The sequence below is a fragment of the Lagopus leucura genome, unplaced genomic scaffold, assembly GCF_019238085.1.
Source record: "Lagopus leucura isolate 7727_CA_CO unplaced genomic scaffold, USGS_WTPT01 Super-Scaffold_100009, whole genome shotgun sequence".
Taxonomy (NCBI): Eukaryota; Metazoa; Chordata; class Aves; order Galliformes; family Phasianidae; genus Lagopus; species Lagopus leucura.
Window position 1 is genome coordinate 19,635,464 of NW_024962266.1, and position 26,507 is coordinate 19,661,970.

Sequence of the window (26,507 nt, forward strand, 5' to 3'; positions counted from 1 at the left end):
AGCAGAGTAGCACGGCAGACTTAAACCCTCTGCGGTGGGGCGGCTGGAGGCCTTGCCGTGGTGCTGGCCCGCAGGAGGGCCGGCAAACATCTTGTGGGGCTGTGGGGTGCGATGAGGAGAGGCAAGCAGGCTGCCAGCCCCTGGTGTGCTTATCTCTGCTCGCACACATACCCTGCGCTCGGCCTGATGGCAGCTCTGCACTCTGGGCTGCTGATTGCACCGCACAGGGGACGCAGCCTCACATTCACCGTTACAAGAGGTGAGCGGTGTGGGTGCATCGGTTTGCAGCACACCTCCGTGCTGGCCCTGCTCGCTCCCACTCGTGTGCGTGGACACCAGTGTAGGTCAGGCTCAACGTGCCCCTCTACGCTGGGCTCTGTGATCCACGCTGGCACCCTCTCCACTCGCTCTGTGGGATAGGGCACGGACAGACCCAGCTGTGCGGTGACACTGACGGTGCTGCAGAACTGAGGACCCGGCTCCGCGACCCACGCCGGGACCCCGCACTCCGGGTCGGGGCTCATCGGCCGCCCTCCGTCTGGACCCGTCGAAGGCAGCCCCAAGGAGGCGGGCGTGGCCTGAGAGCAGGGGGGCGGGGCTTAACAACTTCAGTTCCCAATAGAAAGCGGCGGCGGCCAACATCAATGTAAATCGGACCAATAGGAACGCAGCCATGCTGTTAACAGCTTAGGGGCGCGGGGCGGCGCAGAGCAGCGCTGCCGCCGCCGCGGGGAGCGGAGCGGAGCCGGGCCCCGCGCGCCGCGCTCCCCCCAGCCCCGTGCCCGGTCCCGGCCCGCCATGGCGGCGGCCGTGGACGAGAGCGCGCTGCCCTCCATCTCCACCTTCACCAACCTGCTGCCGCTGGAGGAGCGGTCCGCCGACATGCACGTAAGCAGCGTGCGCTGGGGACGGAGTGCCGAGGGAGGGGATGTTGGGGTCGGGGGTGCCGGGTCCGGTGCTCGGTCCCTTCGCCGTCGGAGGGCGCTGCTGGCGCTGTGCCGTAGCGGTTCGGAGCCGTCGGGTGGGTTGGGAGAGCCGCCGCCCCGGGAAAGGGGTACGAGTGGGGGGAGCTGTGCCCCGCTGACCCGTTCCTGACGCCGATGTTCCCGCAGAGGATGCTGCAGCAGGATGGCCCCGCCGTGAAGCGAGAGGAGGACGACTTGGGTAAATTCGTGGATTTGGACTTCATCCTGGCGCACACCAGCAGCGGCGGGCAGGGACCGCCCGGCCCCAATTACCCTTTGCCTGAGACCCCCGAGAGCTGCGGCACCACGTACGACAGCGACGGCTCCTACCCCACGCCGGGCAAGTTCCCGGCGCCGTACCCCGACGGCCAGAGCCACAGCTACGTGGCCGAGCTTCTCACCCCGGACCTGCCCGCCCACTGCGACCTGCAGCGGCGGGAGTACACGGAGCTGCGGGTGCCCGGTGGCCCCCACCACCCGCACCACCACCACTCGGCCCTGCACCCGGCCCTGTCCCGCCCGCTGCCCCTGGACCCGTCGCAGCCTTTCGGGCATCGCATCAAGAAGGAGCAGCCGGAGGAGCGCGCCTGCATGCTGGGGGTGCCTGGCGGCGAGTACCTGGGACCGGGAGGTGGTGAACACAAGCCTCCCCGCATGGCGCCGGGCCCGGTGTCGGGGCCACCGCTGCCGTACCCTGGTTTCGCCCACGGCCGCTTGGGCCCTCCCGAGGAACCGCTGCCCGGTGCCGACCCGCACCTGCTGGCCGACCTGCCGCCCCACTACGCCGTGGCCCCGCATCGCTACGCGCCTCACTTCGCCCCCCAGCCGCCCCCTCAGTTTCATGGACACTTCAGTGTTTTCAGGGAGCCGCTAAAGGGGCCGGGTCCGGGTCCGGCGGGGCTGCCCGGGCTGCTGGTCACGCCGCCCAACTCCCCGGTGCTGGAGTATTTCCCGACCGGGGGCCCTCCCGAGGACTGCAAGCCCAAACGCGGCCGCCGCTCGTGGGCGCGCAAGCGGACGGCGACGCACAACTGTGAATACCCGGGCTGCGGCAAGACGTACACCAAGAGCTCCCACCTCAAGGCGCACATGCGGACGCACACGGGTAAGGAAGCCCCGAGGAGGCGGGACGCACGGGGTTACTCACGCCGTCCCCGCGGTGGGGTCGGATAGGGGCGCGTGGAGGGGATGCTCTGCCGTCTGTTCACGGTAATAGCCCCAGCCGTGGAGTATGAGGAGGATTCACGGTGTGGGGCCGGGTTGGGGTGAGCTCTGAGAGGCAGGGATGGCCCTATGTGGGGGCCGGGTGTGCTCAAGACCCTGAGATATGAGGTGTGGCAAATAAGTACGCACAGCTGGGCTGAGGACGCAGGGAGTGGGGTCCCCATGGTGGAAGTGTTCTGATGTAGCCTTGTAGCAGAGCTGCGATGCGGCACGTGGTGAGTGAGGTTCCTTGGCAGGGACAGGCGAGGGGGCAGAAGCACGTGGAGGGGTTCTTGCAGTGGGGCAGAGGTGGGCCTCGTGCTGAGGCAAACGAGGAAGCGATATGTTAGATGAAGGGCAGGAAGATCGGGATGAAAGAAAGGTGGGTCTGACAATGGCACACACTCTGTTTCCTCTCTATAAAGGAGCCTATGAGCGGTGGGCAGGACTCAGGAGGACTGGGAAGGGGGGGTGAAGGCATGTGGAGTGCTGTGCCCAACTGACAGCCCCTCTCCCCACAGGTGAGAAGCCCTACCACTGCACCTGGGAAGGCTGCGGCTGGAAGTTCGCCCGCTCCGATGAGCTGACCCGCCACTACCGCAAGCACACCGGGCACCGGCCCTTCCAGTGCCACCTCTGCGAGCGGGCCTTCTCCCGCTCTGACCACCTGGCCCTGCACATGAAGCGGCACATGTGAGCGGGGGCTGCAGGCGCGCTCGGCATCCCCTCTGCTGAGCGACTCCCCGGAGCAGCTCCTGCTGTAAATAGCATTGGGGAGCAGCCCGGCCCTTCTTGCTTGTAGCTGATAACTATTTTCTCCTCCTGCCTCTGCTGTGAGAGCAGGGTTCGGCTGCGTGCTGGGGTGAAGGTGAGGAGCAGGGCTATGCGAAGTCCCTTGGCCTGTTCCTGTTGCTGAGGGCTGGTGCAGCAGGGATCTGTTCCCAGAGCTCCTCGCTTGTATTTGGCATTGGCTTCAAAGCCTCCCTAGTCCTGGCACCCTGCAGCTCTGGGGATGGTGGTGGCTGATTCTGGCCGAGCTCCTGCTGGAGATCCATGTCCCACAACTCTGTGTTCCGCTCTTCTCAGTTGCGGCTGTCAGAACAAATGTCCTGGCCCGAAATCCCGGGGAGTGTGGGGTTAAATTAGGACTTAATCATGGGTATAAAGGTTTTGTGGGGGTCGGCAGTGCAGTGTTGCATCACATGGGGAGCTGGATGCCCTCAGAACTAGCCTGGGACCCCCTGGGTGGTCTGATCCTATGCCCACAGTTCTCCTCTTGGGAGCCCAAATGGTTCTCACCAATGGTCTGCTTTAGTTCTTCCCCTCAGGATGACACCAGGTACTGCTGCGGCTGCCTTCCCCATGCTGCTTTTTAAAAACATAGTGTGTAAAGGACAGTGAGTCCAGCTCTGAATGCCCAGGTCTCTGCTATACTTGAAACTTTCTTAGAGGGGAAAAAGAGAAAACTCAAAATGAATCTTTTTATGTGCAGCTTCTGCAAAGCAAGATGTAAATTAAACAAAGCAGTAATATATAATGTTTCTGTTTTTTAATATATTTTTTTCTTCCAGCTGGGAACACAGATGAGTCTCAGCTTTGGGAAGTGCACTGTTCCTGTCTGTGTATATTGTTAATTAACATTTCTCTGCTTGGGCACGTTAGGTCTCTCGCACTCTGAAATGTTACTTTTCTTTATATGCAAACTGTTGAAATATTGTGATCTGCTGTATAATAAATAAACAAGATGTAAACATGAAAGAGCCAGGAGAGTTTACTTTAAAGCTGTCTTCTGAGAGGAGTGGGTGAGGCTGGGCTGCTTGTCAGTAAATATTTACATCGATGTTCATTTCTGCTTAAGTTAGCTGCGGAGGATCGATGGGGAACGCCCAACCCTCGGCATCCGAGCGGCATCTCCTGTGCAACAGCTCTTGAGTCACCCCACTTCCCCGTGCCTCAGTTTCCCTAATCTGCAGATGGGGCAATTGCATCTCAGGGATGGTGTGACCGGTCCTACGGTGAGTCACAGCTGAGAGGAACGGCAGCAGAAACCCTCCCGGCAGCCTTGTCAGCCCTATTGCCTTCCCTGAGTGCCCCGTCCCGCTGTCCCCTGCAGCAGGAGCGTGGCACTGGCTGTGTGCTCACCCCAGGAGCTGCGTGTGGCCGCCTGTCCCTGTGCGCTGTTGGGTTCAGGTGCTGAGGTTTCCCTGCATTAATGGGGTGACTCAGCAGCAGCATGCTGGCAGGTCCTAAGCTCAGCAAGCAGGTCTGGCTCCATCCCTCCCTCCCACGGCTGATTACCCATCATGCATACAGCCCTCCAAAAGCTGGGGCTTGTCCAGGCCTGATGCTGTGCTGGGAGCACGCGGTGCCTGGCCCCCAGTATTGCCCTGCCTGTAGTGGTGACTTCTGATGTCCTGCAGGTGGAAATTGCGTGGAGTTCTGCTGTGAGCGGGTTTGAGCTGAGTCTGCTCCTTCCCATTTCCTGCTGTGGTGAGCTCAGCTGGAGGAAAGTTGGGAATGGCAGAGCAGGGAATGGCTGTCCTGGGGCCAGTACCCAGCCTGCAGCCCTTGGGTTTGCCCTCGGCAGGAGGGTGGCAGCCAGCTTGGGACTTTGCATCCTGCCTGTGCATATGGGACTCCATCAGCAGGCATTACTAACCCACTGAGTTGTCACTCGTCCTTTCTACAGCTGCCTCCGCACTTGGCTTGCCCCAGTTTTGGAGGGGTGTGTTTGTGGGTTGACCACACTGGGACATAGGGGAGCTGTGATGGGCTCCTGGGGTGCTCCAATTCTGGGACCCTGTACCAAAAGATAGGGGTCTGACACCAGCAGGATGGCTCCAGCAAAGTTCTGGGACTGCTGCCTCTTCCCCTTCACTCGTTCAAAATGTCACATGGAGGGAGAGGGAAAGGTGTGGGCTGTTTGAATTAGCGATGAGTCAGGCTGGCAAAGCCAGATGGGGAGAGAGTGCGTGCCTCTGTGTTTGTGTGCGTATAAGTAATCTCTGGCTTTGTGTTTTTATTATGATTATTATTTTTATTTCCAGGGGAACGATGAATTTCTCCAACCATCCCGTCCCACTGGAAAGGCTGGCTCTGCTGTCCTCTCCCCGAGCATCTTGGGAGCTGCGGTGACGGTCCGCGGCTGTTTTGAGGCTGGGTTGTGAGATCAGAGCACAAACCAGTTCTTCTTCACCTTTCATCATCGGGGCGGGAGCAGGGCCTAGCTCATACAGTGCTGCTTGGCATTGAGCTGAGGGCAGAGGATTCCATCCCAGGCAGAACTACCCCAGGCATGGCCAGGATCCTCACCAGGGCCAGAAGTGGCTGCAGTGAAAATGGCAATTGCCCCTAATTTGTTGTTAATGAGACTCAGCCTCTCCCCGTGGCCTGGGCCAAGGTGTGCTGATTGCTGGAGAAGGGTGCCTGATCCCTGCCCAGGTAAACTTGCCTGCAAAGCTGTGAAGGCAGTGAGAAAACACCCTCAGAAACACTGAGAAACACTCCATGCCAGATGAGACAAACAACCCATGCCCTTTGGCATGGCCAGCCAGAAAGTACTTTGCTGTGTCCTGGCAGGGCATACAGGGACCCAAAATGCTCCAGCAAAGCAGGTGGGACCCCTCCAGACCTCACGGTGCAGACCCACAGATTTGGAGTGCAGCTGAGGCAGCAGGGAGGGAAGCAGCAAGGCATGGAACAACAGGTCCCAGCAGTGAGGTGAGTCATGGCTGCAGCGGGGCCGGCCCTTTGCAGGCACCTGCCAGCAGGACTGGGGCCCTGGGGGGGACAGGCTTGGAGCTGGGGGCTCTTTCATGGTAAGAGTAGTAGATTTGGAGATGGCAGGAGATGGAGCTAGGATGGGGGTACTGGGGGTGGAATGCTACTCAGGTACTCTGGGGATGGGGTTTTGGGGGCAGCAAGGTGGTGTTGGATCTTGCCTCCCTGGGAATGTAAGTATGGTGATTCCACCAAGGGATGTACTCAGGGCTGGCGTCTGACGCTCACTGTAGGGTGCTGGGCTGTGTCCCGTCCCAAGCACCAGGGAAAATCCAGCAGTCAGCCCCCACATCCCCGCTGCTTGGCCACGGGGTGGGCCAGGCGCCGTGATAGCGGGGCTGTGGCTGTCACCGCACCCTTAGGAAACATTTGGCTTCAGGCACCTGAATCCATGGGGAAGCGATAATTCCCCAGCTCGCTCACCATGCCTGGACCCACACCTGGCGCTATCGTGTCTTAGTCACACACCGAGAGTTTTTCCACTGCTGGGCCCCAGATAACCTCCTCCCGCCCCATGGCCGCAATGTTTGCACTTGTCCTCCTCCGCAGGTGCCAGCCTGGGGGACACGCACACCTCTGGCATGGGGCCGTCTGTCATGAACCTGCCTCATGGCCGTCTGTGGGCAGAGCATCCTGCCCTGGGACCAGGCGTGTTCAGGTGACTGACATCTCCAGCTGTGCCCCTTTGCTAACTGTGAAAGCTCCTGGATGAAGCATTGCCCCTCAGAAACCACAGAAATCCCCTGCTCAGAAAAGCAGGTGCTAAAATCATAGCTCAAGGATGCCAAATGGCCATCTGCCTCTGGGCAGATCAAAATTTGTTTTGTTTTCTAGAAGTGCTGTTGTACAGCTTCACAAACAAAGCATGGATGACCTGTGAGCGAGGTGCTAAAAGAAGCTGCACTGCAGCCACTGGTGATTGTCCCCCTCTACTGTGCTCTTGTGAGGCCCCATCTGGAGTACTGTGTCCAGGTCTGGAGCCCCTAGTATAAGAAAGAGAGCTGTTGGAGATGGTCCAGAGGAGGGCCACAAAGATGATTAAGTGACTGGAGCACCTCCCCTGCAAAGACAGGCTGAGGGAGCTGGGCTTGTTCAGCCTGGAGAAAAGAAGGCTGCAGGGTGACCTCATTGCAGCCTTTCATTACCTAAAGGGAACCTACAAACAGGAGTAGAGTCAACTCTTTGAAAGGGTAGACAACAGCAGGACAAGGGGAAATGGTTTTAAGTTGAGGGAGAGAAGATTTAGGTTGGATGTTGGGAAAGTTCTTTACAGAGTGGTGAGGTGCTGGAACAGCTGCCCAGAGAGGTTGTGGATGCCCTGTCCATCCCTGGAGGTGTTCAAGGCCAGGTTGGATGGGGTCCTGGGCAGCCTGGTCTAGTGTTAAATGGGGAGGTTGGTGGCCCTGCCTGTGGTGGGGGGGTTGGAGATTCATGATCCTTGAAGTCCTTTCCAACCCTGGCATTCTGAGTGATTCTGTGTACCAAGTTCTTCAGGGAAAGCAGGGCAGAGGCAGGGCCAGCCTTCCTCTGCACAAAATGCTGGGGAAGCCTCATTTCTCTCTGTAATAGGGGAATAGTGGAAACCACCTCTGGGCCAAAGGATGAAGAAGGATCATAGAATTACTGAAGATGGAAAAGACCACTGAGGTCATCCAGTCCAAACACCAACCCACTCCCGTTGTGTCTGCTAACCGTGTCCCTCAGAAATGAGAAAGGACTGTATGACAACCCAAGACAAACACAGAGGGACACATTGGCAGCACCACGTGGGACCGGCCCTGGCAGCACGAGCTTGGCAGCACGGCTGGAGGAAAGGTGTGCTCAGGCAAGCCCCGGAGCTGCTAAGACCCCGGGAAGCGATACTTGGCTTTGAGCACCCGATCCTGGGTGTTCCACAAGGAAGGAGCTCGCCGAGCGGCCGCCGAGCCGGGCGCACAGCTCGCTGCCCGCAGATCCGAGCCGGGAACGCCACCTGGCGGGAGCGGGGCTCGAACCCGCGATCGAAAAACCTCCTCGCACCGCCCTCCTCCTCCCCCTCAACCTCGCGGTGCGTTCACAAAAGGCTCCGGGCACTTCCGGTCGCGGCGTGGCGGGACCGGAAGTGGTGCTGCCCGGGCCCGTGTGCTGCTTGCACCGTCCCGGTGGCCGCGGAGCTGGAGCGGGTGAGGGCGGGAGGGGTCCGAGAAGCGGGGCTAAGCGGGGCTTCCGCGGCTCTTCGCGACCCCGGCAGCCCGCTGCGCCCTCAGCCGGCGCGGGGATGGTGTGCGTGGGTCTCGGGGGAGGTGGGGTGCGAGGGCCCGGTGTTGGGCCTAAGGGGCGGGAGGCGGCTGTGTGTGGGGGTACGTGTGAGTGTAGTATGTGTGTGGGTACGTGTGTATAGGCGTGCGTGTGCGTGCACTTGGATCTGTGTGTGTGTATGTGATGTTTGCATGTGCATGTATCTATATGAGCGTGTCTGTGTGTTCCGTATGCGTGTGTAGGTGTGTGTGCATGTACTTAGGTCTGTGTGTATGTATAAATGTGTGTATATATGTGTGTGCATATGCTTAAATGTGTGTAGGTATATGTTTGCGTGTCTGTGTACTTATATGAGGGTGTGTGTATCTGTATATGTGTACTTGCATCGTGCAGCTCAGTACATATATGCACATGTGTGTTTTTCAGTGGATGTGCCACCACCAGGAGCTGCACAGTGACTCCAGCTCTTTGCTCTCCCCCTCCCTGGAGCTGGACAGGACGGTGGTGGGCAAAGGCAGCAGGCAGGCAGCGAGATGGCAACGGGTGCAGATGTGCGGGACATCCTGGAGCTGGGGGGTGTGGAGTCTGAGAACACAGGCACCATCAACAAGAAGGATATCATCAACTCAGATAAGGTGAACTGCCACAGCTAAACGGCTGCTGCTTTGTTTCCTGGGTTCTGATGGACCTACTGTGTGGTCTCTGGGGTGGATATTTGAGAAAAGATGGAGTAAAGCGCGTTCCTGTCATAGCGTGTTTATTTTCAGATTCCTGTGGTGTACCTAGACATGCCTGCAGGGTTGGCATGGGTTCCTTCCCGGGAACTTCCTGGGTTCCTGTAGTTCTTAGTTATTGGTGCTGTAGCATTTGGGGCGATATTTAAGTTGTAGCTGTGCAGAGAGTGTTCTTGTGAGTTAGGCCTGGACTCAGGATGTTTTCGACTGTCTCCAAAATTCTCTTGTGGGGGGAAGAGAAAAAGGTTTTTAGCATCTAGTCCCCAAACATATGTAAGTAATACAAAGCAGCTCTGCTTGAGAAGACAGAGACATTGTCTGACCTGTTTAAATGATAAATACTCTCAAACTGAACAAGCAGGCTGCATGTGGGTGAGCTGTGTGCCTCGTCTTTGGGACAACTGGGAAGTGTTGCCTGTGGGAATGTGGGCAAGCTGGGAAATAGTTAAGAAAGTATGCTGCATTCTCTGTGGTAATATTCTACTGGGTGCTGTTGCCTTTTGTGTTTTAAATTCAGGCAAGATCTTACTGTTCCGTGCTTTGCAAGGTGTTGGGAAGATCAATTCACAGCTAATAATGGGATGTGGAGGTGCTTGGAAAATGGTGCAGGGGATATGAAATCCCCAGGGATCTGTCTGTAGCAGAGATGGCCTCATTTGAAGTAAAGCCTGTGTACTGGATGAAAAGAACAGCCACAACAAAATGAAAAACGCCCCCATCTCCCTTCCTTACTGTCTTTGCTTGCTTCCACTGGAATGTTTGGCTCTGAAGTGATTCTGTGACTGCCTTGCTGGGAATAGAGCACATAGTTTATAATTGGGCTAATGGAAAACTGATTACTCTCCCTAATTAGAAGGTTGAAGTGTTACAATCCCCAATTATCAGTTGTTATGGTAAAGTGTGTCCAGCAAGCAGTTCACTGATTGGATTCAGCCTGTGATGTTGTGCTGCTGAGTGCACAGAGTTGTGAGTTCTTTGGTTGAGATGCACTTGTTTTTTGGCTAGCAGAGAGTGGAAGGAGTACTGAGAATATCTGCCTCCTTTGGAGTGGAAGACAAAATGGGGTTCTTGTCAAGTTTGGCTGTCTAATGGGAAGAGAGAGGAAAGGGAAGGAAAGTGGGAGGTTTTGGAAGGAGTGGTGGAGGCTGTGTGCAGCTGGGAGCGAAGCATTTGGAATTTCTACACAGTACAAAAATGAAATCATTCCAAAGGCATAATCCATTATCACAGAGAGAGATAAGCATCAGTAATAACCGTGCAGCACTTGCTCAGGAAATAGTTCTGTTCTCAACTAGAAAAGATTCAGATTGATGTCTTTAAATAACAGGAGAACGATGAAGTACTTTCCAGTCCATTAGTGACTGAGAATGCTTTAGAAAAATTACTGGGCATAAAAAACATTTAAATCAACAGGACCAGGTAATTTGTTCTCAGGTCCTAAAAGAGCTGGCTGAGGTGATCTCTGACTTGCTGACATTAACTTTTAATAAATCTGGAAACGTTGGGGGAATTTTGGAAGCCAGTATTCAAATAGGTCACATGGTGACCCGTGGGGAACTGCCCTGGCTGGCCTTACATTGCTCCTATGCAAAGTGATTGACAAGCACAGAGAAAGATATTTGATTAGGAGTAAAAATGTACTAATATAATGAACGTGTGTAATGAAGTTGTATGGAGAGGAGCTGTAGTTCAAGATAATAGCTTTTTTTTTTTTTTTTTTTAATGGGATTTTGAATTTTCTTATTAGAATTGACTGTGTTCAATACAGTTATGTTATGGAGTTACTTTTACTGTCACAAAATATTCTTATTTAAGAGAGGTAGTGCTGTGGTAAGCACTATTAGAAGTAGTGACATGGTAAGTAGTTAGAAAGACCAAATGTTTCGGGCTACTCAGTAAACTTGGCTCACTCAAAGTGTACCTTGATAATGCAGTAGTTAATGTTACTTCTTCATAAAATTGTGTAGGTAGTAGAAGATGGATTATGCCTTAGAAACCATCAGCTCTGACAAGCTTTTTAAGGGCTAGATTGATTTGTCTGTCCTGAATTCTCAACATGAGGATAGTACGTGGGGAAAAAAACAAAAAGCCAGCAGAAGCTTTACTGTGTGAGTATGACACTTGAGACAGGAGTGAGGGTTTACTTGTACAAGTGATTCTTCTGTTAGTTTTGATGTGGGGCTGCTGTAAGGTCAGCAGATCAAAGTGTTTTCAGAAGCAGGTGTCTGAGCAGCAGTGAGTGCTATCACTGAAAGCAGGCCTGCTTTGTTGTCAGTGTCTTCCACAGGAACTGGCAGTTTTCTGGAGAAACTCAAGGTGTCTACAAACAGATAGAAATGAAGAACGTAACAGAGCTCCAGCTCTTGTAGTTTTATATGTTCCTTTGGGGATTTTGCCATGTCTGAAACTAAAATTCAAATATTTTGTTTCAGAAAAAATCCAAGAAATCTTCAGAGACGTTGACGTTTAAGAGGCCAGAAGGAATGCACAGAGAAGTTTATGCACTCCTCTACTCTGACAAAAAGTAAGAGCTTGAGTTCATCTGTACAGGTTGCAGCCTGGGCTTTTGGTGGCAGGGCAGAATCTGTGTGTGTCTGCAGTCTTGCCTTCCAGAGTCATTGCCCATTTGCATGCCCCTCTCTTGGACTTCTGTGGACAGTGCCTTGCCTGTCTTCTAAATTTGAGGGGTTTGCTTTGTGTATGGAGTGAGTTAGGTCCATGTGCAGTAGGCCAGTGCAACCAATGCAGTGTTATTACCTCTCTTTATCTAATGCTCTTCTTTTGTGGCTGGAAATAGCACCTGCTTTTACTTTTGCAAAGAGAGTACTGTTGCATCCTGTATTTGGCTTGCTCTGGGTTGTGCCCTTGCCTCAGAGGGTTCTTGCATAGTTTGCTTTCCAGGTGATTGTGTTCACAATTATCCATGCAGTGCATTCTGTTCTCTGATGCATGCAACTTTCAGCTTATGCAATGAGAATTGTTTCTCTGACGGTATGTAATCATCTCCGCATCCTTTTTACCTTAGAAGTTGTGAGCTGTGCTTTAGCTTATGTCAGCACTAGAGTTGGCTTAGAGCAATTTAGGGTTAGGTGCTGCTGTATGACCAGCACTGAAGCATCATGGAAGAGCTGAGCATATTAGCATTGCAGTTTGGGAAGCGCAAATCCTGGAATAAAATTGAAATTCAGATTTTCCCACCCTGGATATTGTGGGAAATCCCACTGTGAGTCTGAGCTCTGGCTTGTCCTGGGCTTCTTCCTGCTTCTCTTCAGCTGGTGCTTGTCTCCACCACAGGGATGCACCTCCACTGCTGCCAAGTGATACAACTCAGGGTTATCGAACGGTCAAAGCAAAGCTGGGGTCGAAGAAAGTCCGACCTTGGAAGTGGATGCCTTTCACCAACCCAGCAAGAAAAGATGGAGCTATGTTCTACCACTGGAGGAGAGCAGCAGAGGAGGGAAAGGACTACCCGTTCGCCAGGTTCAATAAAGTAAGTGGGGTCAGTTTCAGACAGAAGTGAATAAATAGCAGCTGCAAACTATCCTTTCATCAGCTGTTTGAGTATCCAGACAGGAAGCTGGTTCTTTCAATGTCTGGAGGCTGAAATAGATTTGATAGTTGCATTTTAAATGCAGCCTTGTAACCTCAGACTATGAAGTCTCCAAATCCTCCAAGCTGAGTGGGCTCAGTATGTGGTCAGAGCTTGCCAGAGTATTTCTGTGTTACAGGGGTGCAGTTCCAATTTGGTAAGGAGTCACTGCACCGTCTAATTAGCTTCTTAACCGATGTCCTCTCCCTGATTACAGGCTGTGGGTAGTAAAATGCTCTATTCTGAGTGAGGCATTGAAGTCATAAGTCTTGTTATCTTGCCCAGTATGAAAAAATTCACTTGTAGCTTCTTGGCCAAAACGCTGGCTTGCAGCCTTTTGGCCAGATTCCAACACAGATACTGAATTATATCGCATTCCTCTGAAATTGCTCCTGTGGTATCAGTGCAGTGCAGTACCCTGTTCTTTGCATCTTATATTAAATTATCACAACGCGTTGTTATAATCTCCTGCTGTCTTTTGTCCCAGATGTATCTGCTTTGAGTGGTTAGTGCTTTCATGTGCGTACAGAAAGGAAGCTGCAGCAAGATTTATATTTCAAAGTCAGGACCTCAAAAGTTAGGATGGAGGAGACTTAGTATGCTTCCATTATGTCATTTAACCCCCTTTATGATGCAAACCTCAAGGAGGAAGGAAAAAAAAAAAAAAAGCATGTGATCCCATGATTCTGCAGAAGCTCTGCTTGTATGTAACTGTATACAACATTTCAAGTTTGCAACCCGTGGAGCATCAGCACTAACAAAGCCTGGCATCCTGCAGAGTTAAGCAGTTGGTTGACCTTGTATGTTAGAAGGCTCAGACTCTGACTGATGCTTTCTCTTTTGTTGGGACGCTGGTAAGAGCCTCCTGTGGTATCTCTTCTCTGATGTCTAGGGTGGAAGTCTGAAACAGGACTCACTTAGTCAAGGCACCTACCTAGCTGTCTGCATGAAACTTTGGCAGTGCAATTATCTCTAAGACTCTACCTCTCTAACAGTTTTTGGCTGAGTTCAGACAAGTTTATCACAGGGGACCACGCTTGGGTGTTGTAATTACATGATTCTTGTTTCCTTAACTTTATCACGTACTGTGAATTGACAGACAGAAGAGTCTTCAGCAAGGCTGCAACCTACAGATTAGTGGTACAGACCTCTGCCATCTGTGTGCACCCACACAACCATGTAATATTAGGGGCAAATTTATTTGTTTTTCCCTACTTTTCTCCTGGATCCTTCTTGCATACGTGATACCTCTGTCTGTGTCTCTCACCCCTGTTAATGAGCCCACATTCTTGTGCAGACTGTCCTGTTGGTCACTCAAACTCTTTAACTCCATTCCTGCACCACTGCTCAGTTGCTTTGCCTTTTCTCTGTGCTTCCAGTTTCCCCTATGATCCATTGTGAAATGAGAACATAAAAGCAGCTTTGCTGGTGTAGGAGCAAAGGTTTGAAAGGCTTGTCTTAGCCAAAATTCTCTTTCTGACTACTGTTCATAAAGGTTTGGAGAAAGAGTAGGAGAAGGGGGCAAATACAGCGCGTGTGTTGCTAGCTTCTGCTGGTGTTTCACTTGGGGATTTCTTAACTTGGAACTTGTTTTTAATAGTGTGTGCTTTGTGAACGTTGTACAGCAGTGAGTTCTGCAGGTTCATTTTGTGTAGTGCAAAGAGGTGCTTCTGTGTTGTTCATAACTGTTATCTGTGGATTTCATTTGATGCCTTTGAGCTCTCGAGTTACAAGACAGTAAGCTGTCCTTGCTGCATACACTGTTTTCCATGCTTTGACTTGCATCTGCCCTCTGTGCTCAAACATCCTTTCTTTAGAAATGGGTGGACTGTGAGTGCATGTTGCTGTTCTGGAGGTATGGTGGGTTTGTTTCTTTTTTTCTAGTCATTATTACTGTTCAGTTTGTCTTTTCACTGCTGCTTAGCATTGTGCTGGTGTTTTCACAGAACTGTCTCATGGCTCCAGGATCTTTCCTGAGCAGTTGCAGCTAATGTAAAGCCCATCATTGTGTGAGTTTGTAGTGTGAAATGTGTAGGACTGAGAGGGGTTTTCTGGGCCATTGAACCCTTGTCTCTTTCAGGCCCTGCACCATCCAGTCCCTTTCATAAACTGATCAAGTTCCATTTGCTGGATTTCCCTGCCCCTGTGCTTGCTTGGGAAGCTGTTCCAGTCGCTGTCTGCTCCGGTTCTCATTTCCAGGTTGAATTCTCCATGTTAAATGGGCAATTTTTTTTTTTTTCTTGTGAGCCAATTTCTTTGTCTATATCAGTTGTTTTTCTTTTTTTTTTTTCTTTTCCCATCCTGTAAGTATCCTTTGCATTCTGTCCAGCATCCTTGAACCCTGCAGTCAGATCTCTTTCAGGCTTCTTCTACTAGGCTCCTTTCTCATCCAGTCTGAGGAGAGAGCACAAGCTCCCCACCCCATTACTCATCCTTGTTGCTCCTCTCTTTACTTGTTCCCATCTCTGTTCATCTTTTCTGAGCATTGGTCACTTGAGTTGTAGTTGGTATTCCAGACAAGGTCTTGTTATGCAACTGAAGCCCTTTCAGTTTCTGCTGGAAATCCTCTTGGAGACTCTTGTTTGCATCTTCATGGCTGTATTGCATTTGAACTGATGGTCATCTGATGTTCAGGCTTCCCATCTCATGCGAGCTTGTCCTCTTACAGAAGACTTGCTTCCAGCACTGCAGTGCTTAACTGTGTTCCTTGTGCTCAGAAGTCTCTTCCCATTTCTGCTGATCCAGCTTCGAGTTGTTTTACTGCAAATGCAAATTCTGAGTGGCGTGGCCACAAGGTGCTAAAACCTTAAGTGACTTATACAGGCAACCAAAGTAACTCTCATAAGTTATCTCTTTGAAGGAGTCCCCACTGTGTAGACTGTCATAACTGGGGAAGCCTGTGAGCCACTGAGAGAGAGGCTGAGGAGGTGTCTGAGGACTGCTCTTTGTCTCCTTCCCTTCTATGACCAGGGATCTGCCACCTTCCCTGCTATCTGCTGCACAGGGCTGTGCTCTTTTCATGTATGTATGATACTCTTAAAAAAGAAAATTTTTCTGAAGAAGTATATAGGACATCCTTATGGTGTCTAGTAGGATGGCTTTTCTTTTGATAGAAGTAGTGCTTGAAGACTGAGGTGTGTGCAGTGTGTCTCCAAGAGATATTCTTCACCTTTATGCTTCCGTGCCTAAGTGCTGGAAGAAAGGCAGGAGAGATCTGAAGAGGCTGTGTGGAGTTGATGAGGATGAGTTTTCTGCTGTAGGACTCAGGAGGGCATGGAGGTTTTGAAGCGTGTGTGCTGCTTACATGCATGTGATGTTTTCCTGTTTCTCTTGCAAGACCTCATCAGGCAGAGCAAAGTTCCACTGCAGGAGTGGTAAGGGAGGGAGTGACTTTAAGTATTTTTGTTGTTCCTTTAGTAATCTAAGGGAGCACTATGTGACACTTGTGTTCTGGATAGAGCCTCTGCAGAGCAATTTTAAGCAGGAAAATGTGGTGTGGGTTTGACCTTTTAGGCACGTGGGATGGAGTGCTGTTTGTAGCTCTGCTGAGGAAAAGGGTAGATGAGGAAGGAAAGGCAGAGTTGTTTGCCAGGCTTACAGGTCTCAGTTGTACTGCTCTGGTCTTTCAGATCTTCGTATTTGGTGTGGATTGTGCTCTGAAAGAAGTGGGTTGTGTATCAAAGCAGGAAGTATACTGAGGAATAGGACCCTTTCTTGTCTACCCTGTTGCTCCCAGGCAGTAGGCATGTCCCAGCTCAATTAGAATCAACTGTCAGAGCAGCTGATGTCAAAGTATTGGTGCTGCTGTGCGAGAGGAAGGGAGGGAAGCTGGCCCAGCCTTGATTTCACTCTCACATTTACGTGGCAGTTTTGCAACCTATTTTCGGGATGTGGGCTGGTGACTCTGCCTATGTGAAGTAGGTTTCAGCCTACCAGGCAGTAGTCGTGTTTGTGGTGCTGAGATCCCGTGTTGCTCCTTGTGAATTCCTCTGCCTACTTTACACTTTCTATCAGGGCGCATTGCTCAGCATTCTCGCAGTGCCTCCCTGATCCTTCATCCTTCCTGTCAGCCTGCTGCTCTTGCCCTCAGCTCCAGAATTTCAGCTGCTATCAGCTGGCTATGTGAGAAAGGTGGTGTTGTAAGAGAGCTGCCATGTTTTTCTTTTCCCTGCTTAGACAGTGCAGGTACCTGTCTACTCAGAGCAGGAGTACCAGATGTATCTCCATGATGATGCGTGGACCAAAGCAGAGACAGACCACCTCTTCGACTTGGCTCGGCGTTTTGACTTGCGCTTCGTGGTGATTCATGACCGCTATGATCACCAGCAGTTTAAGGTGAGTCCCAAGGGCCAAGGTGTTGCTGGCAGCTTGCTGTTACAGCACATGTAGGGCTTGCTGCGCTGCAAAGAGCAAATTACCCTTTATATCAACTTAATTAGGGGAAAATAATGAATTATTGGCAGCAGGGAATATTGAATTTCCAGCACAGGGCATCGCTGCTTGTTTTGTTTGTAATTAAATCCACTGTGACTTGTGCTCATTCCCTGTTGCATTTTATTAGGAAGTTAGGTTTGTCCCTGCCAGAAGAACGACTCATTCCCTGAAGATGAGGCAGCTGGGGAGTTTGTTTAACTGAGCAGGATAGGTGTTCTCTGTTGTTGTATCAGCCCTGGGAGAAGAATCTTCTCATGTTCCCTTGGAAGACTGGGGTTTTTTTCTTGTGCTACTTCTGACTTGAGGTTTGACCTGGGTGCAGGCTTCTGTCATCTCTTTGGAGAAGTAATGACCATCAGTGGTCTGAAGATGCAATCCTGGTGGCATGGTCCTAAATCTCTTGTAACCTGTTGGTGACTTGGCAGTGATGTGATTCCCACAGAAAGCTTTCAAGAGCTGGAGGCTTTTGTTGCCTTCTGACATGCTTGGGTGAAGAGCATGTAACAAAGTGAAATAACAAGAGTCTGCCCAGTTGGGCGGCCCAAACACCTTTAGTGCTTGTGATAGATCATGGTTTAGGTTCCATGTAATGTTGGGCAATGAACTGTTGCAGCTGATGCCTTCTTGGCTATGGCCGCTGCTATGACAGCAGCTCAGAGGAGGCCTCTGGTGTGTCTGTCAGTTTCCTGGTAATCCTCATCCCAGGTGTTCTCTTACAGCCCACCTGACATCCTTCAGCTACTGTGTCCTTATCTGGTTACTGTGCAATGTTTTGCTTAGTTCTTTCATAATTCAGTCCTCTTTTGATGTCTTCCTCAGAAAAGATCTGTGGAAGACCTGAAGGAACGGTATTACCACATTTGTGCCAAGCTGGCTAATATTCGTGCAGCTCCAGGCACAGACCTGAAAATCCCAGTTTTTGATGCTGGCCATGAGAGGAGGAGGAAGGAACAACTGGAAAGGCTGTACAATAGGACACCAGAACAGGTAATGGAGAAGAGAGTATTGTTGCCCCCAAAATTTTTATGCCAGGCTTATGTCAGTGGGTGGGTAAAATAGGCCGAAAATAGGGAAAGGGAAAAAAAGACTGAACAAGAAAACATCAACACCTGAGTATTGCTTTTCTGGGGGGGGGGGGGATTTCTCATTTTTAAAGGATACAAAGGGACAATAACTAAGGAGTCTTACTCTACAGGTGAGAGAGCTGGATAAGCAGAGTTATGTCCTCTGGTAACTGCTAGTACCTTCATTGTGGCACTTAACTGTTCCAGTCCTCTGAATAGAAGGAGTTCTCAGATCAGTGTCTTTAGATATCAGAAGCATGTATGAAAAAACTTCTTTATTTTGAGTGTTACAGAGCACTGAAACAAGCTCCTCAAAGAGGTTGTGGAGTCTGTTACCTGGTGTAGGGAACCTGCTTTGGCAGGGGGGTTGGACTTGATGATCTCTGGAGGTCCCTTCCAACCCCTACAATTCTGTGATTCTGTGATTCTGTTTCTCTGGAGATACTCAAAACCCACCTGGGTGCTTTCCTGTGTAATCTACTCTTGGGAATGTGCTTTAGCAGGGGGTTGGACTAGTCTCCAGAGGTCCCTTCCAACCCCTACTGTTCTGTGATATTTCATAATATCTGAATTCATTCTGGCTCCCATAGGCTCACGGTGACCATATACCATCTACAGGTCTAACAAAGATCCTGAGTCCCAACAGGGAGAGAATTATTTCCTTTGGAGTATAAGTCTTGATCAAAGGCTATAAGTTGGCACGCTTAGTTTTCCTCTCTGTTGAAGTGGCATAATGGTTTTGGGATTTAGAGATTAAGGAGCTGTGTGTTCCCCAAAGTTTGGGAAACTCCTTTTCTGTTAGGTGCTCAATCTAGTGATAAGTTTATGTGTGTAATGACTCTGCTTGTCTTTCCCACATGTATTGGTGTGCTGATATTAGATGTAATGTAATTACATGTCTGGAGGGAGTCAGCTTTTCATAGCACTGCATTTGCAGCTATAGCATATTTGAGCTTTTTTAACCTTTCTGTCTGTGCTCGTTCTCCTTTCTGAAGAGGAGACTGATCACTCATGATTGCTGCTGAAGGGTGGACTGTGAATGTTGCCACACAGTACCTGCTAGGTTGTAAGCTGTCTTACTGTGCTCTGCAGAGCGTAATGTGCTCTGTAAATCCGAGCCCTCTGCTTAGGCAGAGGAACTTAAAGTCAGCTGATCCAGAGCGTGGTTGTTATCAGTAGATGGCCCCCTTGCCTTGCTAGGCCTCCTCTACTACTCTGATCGCCTTTCTGTGCTCTGGTCTGCAGGTGGCAGAAGAGGAATATCTCATTCAGGAGCTCCGCAAAATTGAAACCAGAAAGAAGGAGAGAGAGAAGAGAACACAAGATCTGCAGAAACTCATCACAGCTGCTGACACCACCACTGAACAGAGACGCGCTGAACGCAAGGCTCCCAAGAAGAAGCTGCCGCAGAAGAAAGAGACAGAGAAGCCTGTAAACGTTTATCTTTTTTTCTTCCTTCTTTGTGATCTGGCTGGGTAACATGTGTTTGCTTCAGCAATTCTACTGGGATCAGGCTTTCAGCGTTTTAGGGGAGAGTGGCTGATGGCTGCTGCATTCTGGCAGATATTCTTTGGATGAATTTTGGAAGTCAGCCGTTTGCAGAGAACTCTAGTATGCTCTATGTCTCCCATTTGAAAAGTGCTGGTTTAAATAATGTTTTCCTTTCCCTACCTGAGAAACAGGATGAAATGGTGTCAGCCAACCATTCATGCCTCATGGCAGAGAGAAAAACATCTGTCTCTGCTCTCCTAAGGGTGTTCTGCTTCTGCTGTGCAGAGTTGTCACACAGACCCATCATCTTTCACCTGCCTTCTTTTCCTGGTCTGGGTTTTTCATCCCCTCCATGCTCCTGGTTCTCAGGAACGTTTTCTCAAGCTGATTCCATGTCTCTCTCCTGAGCCTCAGCTGTGATCAGAGCAGTCTTGCTGAGATGCTGTGTCCATGGAGAGAGACATGGACACACTGGAAAGAGTCCAACAGAGAGCCGCCAAGATGATAAATGAAGCAGAGCATCTCTGCTATGAGGAGAGGCTGAGGAAGCTGGTACTGTTCAGCTGGGAAGAAAGGAGGCTTGGGAGAGGAGGAAAGATGGTGGATCTTGTCAATATCCATAGATACCTGTAGGGAAGGTGCACAGAGGGCAAAGCCAGGCTGTTATCAGTTGTGCCCAGTGCTAAGATGAGGTAATGGGCACAAACTGCAACACAGGAGGTTCTGCATAACATCAGGAAACACTTCTTTACTGTGTGAGTGATAGAGTGCTGGAACAAGTTGTCCAAAATGTTGTGAAGTCTCCCTGCTTCAAAAGCTGTCTGTACATGGGCCTGAACAACCTGCTCTGGGTGTCTCTGCTTAATCAATGACCTCCAGAGGTCCCTTCCTGCCATTCTGTGATACTCCTGCATTATGGGAGCTATTGTGTCTCGTTTCTTTCTGAGCCAAGCTAAAGTCTAAGAAGCCCGGAACACAGATTTTGATTCACATTTGATGTTACCTTAATCTCATTTTCTGGAAAGAGGGCAGCGTGAACTGAACTAAAACCAGCACCTTTGATAGGAAGGGGGAGCTGTTACATCTCAGGTATTTCCATCTAATCACTAGTAACTCTTGTCCATCCACACTGTGATCAGGGAACACTTGTCATCATCCCCCAGAAGGTTCTGTGCAGAGAGGGGAGAGAAGAAGTGAATGCTAGAGAGTCATTGCCCAGTGAAGCGTGCCTAATAGCCACCACTACCTTAAAACTTCTCCCCAGCACCCAAGCCAACATAATGAGTACAGCAGTGCTGGGGACATTGTGCAGTGAGTTCCCTTGAGGGCTGATCTGTTAAAGCTTACCCACTTGTCTTCCTCTGAATAAAGTAGCTCATCATTAGTGGTAATGACAAAAAGGTGATGGTGGAGAATAGGACTGGAAGGATGCTGTGGATGCCAAGATGAGGGAATCTAGCACTAACTGCACGTGGGGCTGGAGCCTGTCTGCAGTCATGTACTGGATAGGCACACTGAGGTGGGCAGAGAAGCAGTTTCTGTTGTTGCACTAGCATCATTTCAACCATGACAGAGTCCATTAGGAGTCAATTACCAACCATAGCTGGGAAACGGTAAGAAAAAAATTGCATTTTAACTAAGAATTTGAATCGGGAGCTGCATCAGCATCATTTCAACAAAGGAAAATCATTTACCAAAGAGTCAATTGAGGTTGAAGCGTTTACAGCGTGTACAGGCACGCGAGGCAAAAGAACTCATTTAATTGCTCGTGTTCTGAGTGCAGTCAGAGTTGTCTCAGCCAAGCCAATGGTGCTGATTTACCTTCAGTGCTTGTGTCAGGGTGTTCAGCAACACACTGGGGAGCAGAGTTTGGGGCATCTGAAAGCCAGTCTTCATCCACAGGAATCAGAGAGTACTGGTTTTTGGTCGCATCCTTCTTTCTCCCTAATAATGCAGGGAGAGAGGCTGCAACCTGCTGAATCTCAAAGTGATTCCCTAAAAGTGGGTAGTTAGAGATAACTTTTTCCATCATGGGCACATTTAGAAAATTCTTCCTGGGGCCTCTGATGGTTGGGATGACCAGAGATAACAAAAATTTGAATGCCTGGCCATGCAGAGTGATTTGCAGGGTGTTATCTCCGAACGAAGACATACAGGTAGCTGATACAGCAGTTGGAGTCAGTGGCAGGGAACTTGAGGAATTGAGTCGCTGTCCTTCAGCATCTTTTGATGGTGGGGTGGCCCTCATTTGTGTCAGCCCTATGTGGAATGAACAAAGAGCAAGCTGCAGAGCCTCTTGCACAGAAATGATGGAGCAGCAAGGCGAATGCTGTCTCCAGAGAAATTGGGAGATCTGAGATAACTGTTCCTTTTGGAATAATATGATTGAGCATGCATTTTGCAGTGACTGTGGCTATTGTTAGATTCAATCATGAGTATCACTGACCCATCCAGGGGGCCCTGTACTATTCTATGCAAAGGGCCCTGCTGATAGCCTGGTTTAATCACTTAAAAATATGCTCACCTGTGCTCAGCAGCACAGATGTTTATGGGATTACATTTATTTTTTCCATTTTGCTTAAATGCAGCCGTGTGCTGTGCTGTCAGGCAGCTGTGTTAGAAGTTTACTTTCTCATATTACTATGCTTAAAATTTGAAGTGGGGAAAAGAGGGAACTGTGTAATTAAAGGACAAATGGAAAAATGTGTATGAACAGCAGGCTTCCCTGGAGGGGTGCCGTCCTTATGATCTGCACATCCTCGTTAGTGGGTTCCTATCTGTGCAGATCAGAAGTTTCTCAGCTCTTACATCAGAGAATTTGCAGATTTGGGAAGTCTTGGGCAATTTTGATCAGTGAAATGGGCCAGGTTAGACAGGGATAATAGTGTGCAAATATGCACATGGTGGTACCACCATTTAGGGTGAGGGTTTATGCTCATTAGATGGGGATAAGGCTTTGTGGAGAGCAGTGCTTTTAAAGCAAACTAACAAAGTGCTTGAGCTCTGCAGAGGTGCCTTTAGCCCCGGTATTTTTCCCTGCGAGTTTGTTTGGGATTTTCCTCTTCCCCTCAGCTCTGACATGTGGCCATGGCAGGTGGTTCTGTCATAGGAAACAGCGTTTCCCCTTCAGATAGTGTCTCTATCAAATGTTGTGTTTTTGTTTCCTCCATCAACACATCCTGTTTCGATCTCTTTCAGGCCGTTCCTGAGACTGCTGGCATCAAGTTTCCTGACTTCAAATCTGCAGGTGTCACGCTGCGAAGCCAGAGGGTAGGCCGTTGTTCTGGTCCTGTGGGACCTCTGTTAATATCTTTCAGTCCGCCTGTTCTCCTTTTATAGCTAAAGAAAGTCAAGATCTTGCCTCTAAAATAAGAAAGGAATGCCACAAATGTGGAGACTCAGAAACTAGGAATGCTGGCTCTGTGGAAGCCAGCACATTGCCTTGCAGGGGCACCTGAGCTTGCTCGTGTTTGTGACTGGTGTGTCCACTCGGCTGTTGGACACATGTGGCAGACACAAATGGAGCTGTCTGATCCAAACAGCTTGCAGCTAAGTGTCACAGGCCACGTAGAGCACCTGTGTTAGTAGGTGAGAAGGTGCACTTAAGGACTGGATCTTCAGATTATGGCTTGTAAAGAGAGAGGTACATAAATGCATCCAATTTTTAGCCATTTTATTCCCAGTATGTTGCTTTGGAAAATACGTGTGGGAAAAGCACCTTTGTTCATCCTGTCATTCAGACATCTCTGAGAAAAGAACTTCCTTGCTGTTTAATCTGCAAAATTTGAGATCTGTCTCTTAGCGACACGTTTTGGGATACAAAGTCAGGTAGAGCTGCCTGGCTGGCTGAATGTTTTCAGAGGGGTTTTGACAGCAAAATCCTGTTTGCCCAGGACAAATTTGGTTTCTTTTTCTAACCAAATAAAAAAAATCCTTAGTTGCATTATTGCAGCAAAGGTGGTGAATGAGGTTTCTTGCCCTTCCCCCCCACTTTCTAGATCACTTTAAAGAATATTTTATGGGATGCTGCTTTTGTGTCAGAATAGTTTCAGATCTTGTTGGGAATACCCTGGGGCTGCTAATAAGAACACGTTGGGGATGATGCTGCTTTAACTTGCTGGTGTATGTGCATGTTAAAGGTGGCATGCCTGTGCAAAGCCAGGGCTGGGGGGGAGACCCCTTAGTGCAGAAGTGCCACCACCTACAGGTTACTTGTTTGAAAAGGGGCTGCAGTCTTGAGGAAGAAGAAAAAACAAAACAAAACAAAAACAACAAAATAAAGCCAAACCTCTGCCAAAAAAAAAAACAAACCCAACCCAAACCAAAAAAAAAAGCACCAACAAAAAATCCAACAAGTTATGGGCCGTACTGCAGTGTGTGCGCTGAGATTTATGGAAGCATGGCAGATGTGTTCTCCAGCACTAAGATAAATAGAGTAATTTATGGAGATTGATTTAGATTTTGAAAACTAGTAAGTGATGGTTGATCTTTCTTATTTTTTTTTTCCCCCTGAAAGGGAAACTGAGCAATAACCTGTCAGTGATGGAACCATCTGGCAAAGCCAGCAGCCTTTTTGTGTGCCAAACAGCACAGTTCAGATCCCATCCGTTGTGAAAATAGGTGCCACTGGCTTCTTCCTGCTCTTTAATGCTTAGAAAATGCAGTGGTAAGCTAAGGCATGGTAGTCTGCTTCAGCAACTTTCAGCCTACAGTATCCAGTCTCCTGAGATGATCTGAAGCAGCTTTGTATGCTCTGCTTGCAATTTTTGAGGTAGATGCTGGTATTATAAGTACCAATCGTTTGCAAATTTTAACAGATTGCAAATCACTGGTTTAGATGGAAAAATAGCACTTTGCTGCTTGGAAACATGAATCTTCCCTCCAAGCCAGCAAAACGAATTCATTTGTAGTCTTTAGTCAGTTGCCTGGGTTCTTTATTTAATTCTCCCTCCTGATAGGTTGACTTCCTTCACATATGGATGATGGGGAGAACTGATTGCATAAGATCAGTACCTTGTGAACTGGTGAGAGGTGCTGGAGAGCTGAGTGGTGTAAAGTAAAGCAGACAATCCATGCTAATCCAAATACTTCAGCTGTGGGATTTTCATGACAAACCCTCTCCACACCAGCAGTGTTGGATTGGTAGGAGTTGGGAGCAGGCTAGGGCTAGCAGGGGAAGTGGTGTTCAGGGCTGGAAAGCTGTACTCTGGCAACATTCAGTGCGAGGTCTTTTGCTCTGAGCACACTGGAAAATGATTCCTGAAGGCTTGTGATATCCTGCAGTTCTTTTGCCTGAAGTCTTAAGGGGTTCCTTATCTAACTGCTTCTGTTGTCGTCTCTATTTTGTACTTTGCCATCATGCTTTACACCTTTGTGATTAGGTGCAGCTGGATTTTGCACTGAGAACAGGGGCTCAACTTCTGTCACGTGTCAGAAATGTATCGTACCATCCCAAGGCTAATGGCACTTACTCTTTGATTAGAGAGATTCTTTTATTTCCTGAAGATTTACAATTAGTCTGATAAGTTGAGTTAAAATTAATATATAGAAGTGTGTCCTTGAAGAAGGAAGCGGTCTGTATTCAACTTAATTTGTTCCTAGTAGTTTTAATGACGGCAGCTCAGGCTTTTAAAGTTCCCCCTGTTGTTAAAGCTTACAAATATCTTATGCACAGGCTGAATTTGAAGACTTTTTTTTTTTCCCCCTAGGATTAATGGTCACTTACAGCCATTATTCTTCATAACTGAAAGTTTCTCCTTCAGCAGACGCTGAGGTGTAATCTTCTCCAGTGAGTTTGACAAGCTGCCTTCTATCACAATGGCTTCAGTCTCCTATTGTTCTCCATAGGGCTGTGGCCACGGGCAAAGAAGGCCACAGCCCCCGTGCCCTTGCTCTGCATGGGATTTCCCTTCTGCCTCCTGACAGCACAGATCGTGAGTTTCTCTAATGGCAGTGGGAAGCTGGGCGTTATGAAAAGCTTCATCTTAATTCAAGTCAGCGTATTGCCTTGGTGCACTGAGAACAGGAGGTGGTAGCAGATGTTTGGGAAGGGAGTAAAGCCTTTCATGAGTTCCTTGAAAAGGAATTTTACACCTTTGCCTTTGGTGTTAGTAAAGCTGTTATGAAAATAACACCAGGAATGTATTATTAATTCTAAGTGTTACTTCTAGAAAGCTTCCTGTTATACCAGCTCTGCTCAGCTGGGAGGGCAGATAGCCAAAGAGCCAGAGGAAATGAGAGATGAGTAGGGAATTTGTATGGGGAATGGAGAGGAAGAATCTGAAGGGAAGGCAGGGAGCCATGGGGAAGGCTGTGCTGAGGGCCTGTCTACAGGGAGGGAAAATGGGAGCTGTTAATCTTGAATCTTTACCAGGATGCAGCCAAACCAACAGTGAATGCACGTCTGTGATCTGTGCCATGCATTGCTTCTGCAGGGCAGAGCTGGGCTGGTTTTGAATTCACCACTGTTTCTGTGCCATGTTGTGTTCAGCTGAACTTCAGCTTCATGTTCGGTTTAACCTTAGGCTTCATTTTGTTCAGGGCCTACCTTGGCATACTTCACTTCTCTTTGGAGTTTTACCTTGAGTTGCTCAATTTCTTTCTCAGCTTTGTCTGCAAATTCTAAGTTCTGGTTAGCTAGTGCTGCTGAATGGCAAGGGTGGTGCTTTTATGAAGGAAGGTGATGGATGCAAAAGGATGGACATTTGTCCCTATTCCTGTGTGTTTCTGGTATTGATCTGTGTCCTTGTTCTATTGTCACGGCTTCGGAAACAAAGGAACTGTAGGAAAATCTATTGAGTGATGTCTCATGTGGTAACAAAACAGAACTTGAGGGTGAAAAGGAGTTTGTGGAGACCTCAGCCCACGGGAAGGACTGCATCTTGGTCATTCAGAGCTGGCCATCTTCTCAGGAAGGGCTTTCAAACAGCAGGGCAGCCCCTTCTGCTAACCAGCATCCTGCAGACAAATTGCCCCTCTAACCAATTAATAAAAGTAGAAGAAGGCAAAT

General features: G+C 49.5%; 2 protein-coding genes across 4 annotated transcripts in view; both read left to right on the forward strand.

Moving 5' to 3' along the window:
• The first annotated feature begins 774 nt into the window (after positions 1-774).
• LOC122181284 (Krueppel-like factor 2) lies at positions 775-3,926 on the forward strand. Its single transcript, XM_042873687.1, has 3 exons — positions 775-888; positions 1,113-2,070; positions 2,690-3,926. Exons 1-3 carry the CDS (start codon positions 799-801, stop codon positions 2,863-2,865), a joined length of 1,224 nt encoding a protein of 407 aa, XP_042729621.1. The 5' UTR covers positions 775-798; the 3' UTR covers positions 2,866-3,926.
• Positions 3,927-4,029: 103 nt separating this feature from the next.
• DMAP1 (DNA methyltransferase 1 associated protein 1) overlaps positions 4,030-26,507 on the forward strand; it is a 31,023-nt gene continuing 8,545 nt past the window's right edge. For 2 of the 3 annotated variants that reach the window (XM_042873990.1, XM_042873992.1), the window contains exons 1-10: positions 4,030-4,183; positions 5,216-5,888; positions 7,518-7,995; positions 8,613-8,821; positions 11,353-11,444; positions 12,215-12,410; positions 16,686-16,844; positions 17,763-17,930; positions 19,253-19,438; positions 22,697-22,768. In XM_042873990.1, coding sequence (XP_042729924.1) covers positions 8,720-8,821; positions 11,353-11,444; positions 12,215-12,410; positions 16,686-16,844; positions 17,763-17,930; positions 19,253-19,438; positions 22,697-22,768 — 975 coding nt within the window. In that variant the 5' untranslated portion in view covers positions 4,030-4,183; positions 5,216-5,888; positions 7,518-7,995; positions 8,613-8,719. Of the gene's footprint in view, positions 4,184-5,215; positions 5,889-7,517; positions 7,996-8,029; positions 8,111-8,612; positions 8,822-11,352; positions 11,445-12,214; positions 12,411-16,685; positions 16,845-17,762; positions 17,931-19,252; positions 19,439-22,696; positions 22,769-26,507 lie in introns of those variants that run through there. The other variant, XM_042873991.1, reaches the window with a different exon arrangement.

Coding starts and splice junctions, on each gene's coding strand:
- LOC122181284 (XM_042873687.1), top strand. CDS start 799: ATGGCGGCGGCCGTGGACGAGAGCGCGCTGCCCTCCATCTCCACCTTC. Junction 889..1,112: donor AGCGGTCCGCCGACATGCAC/GTAAGCAGCGTG, acceptor ATGTTCCCGCAG/AGGATGCTGCAGCAGGATGG. Junction 2,071..2,689: donor GCACATGCGGACGCACACGG/GTAAGGAAGCCC, acceptor CTCTCCCCACAG/GTGAGAAGCCCTACCACTGC.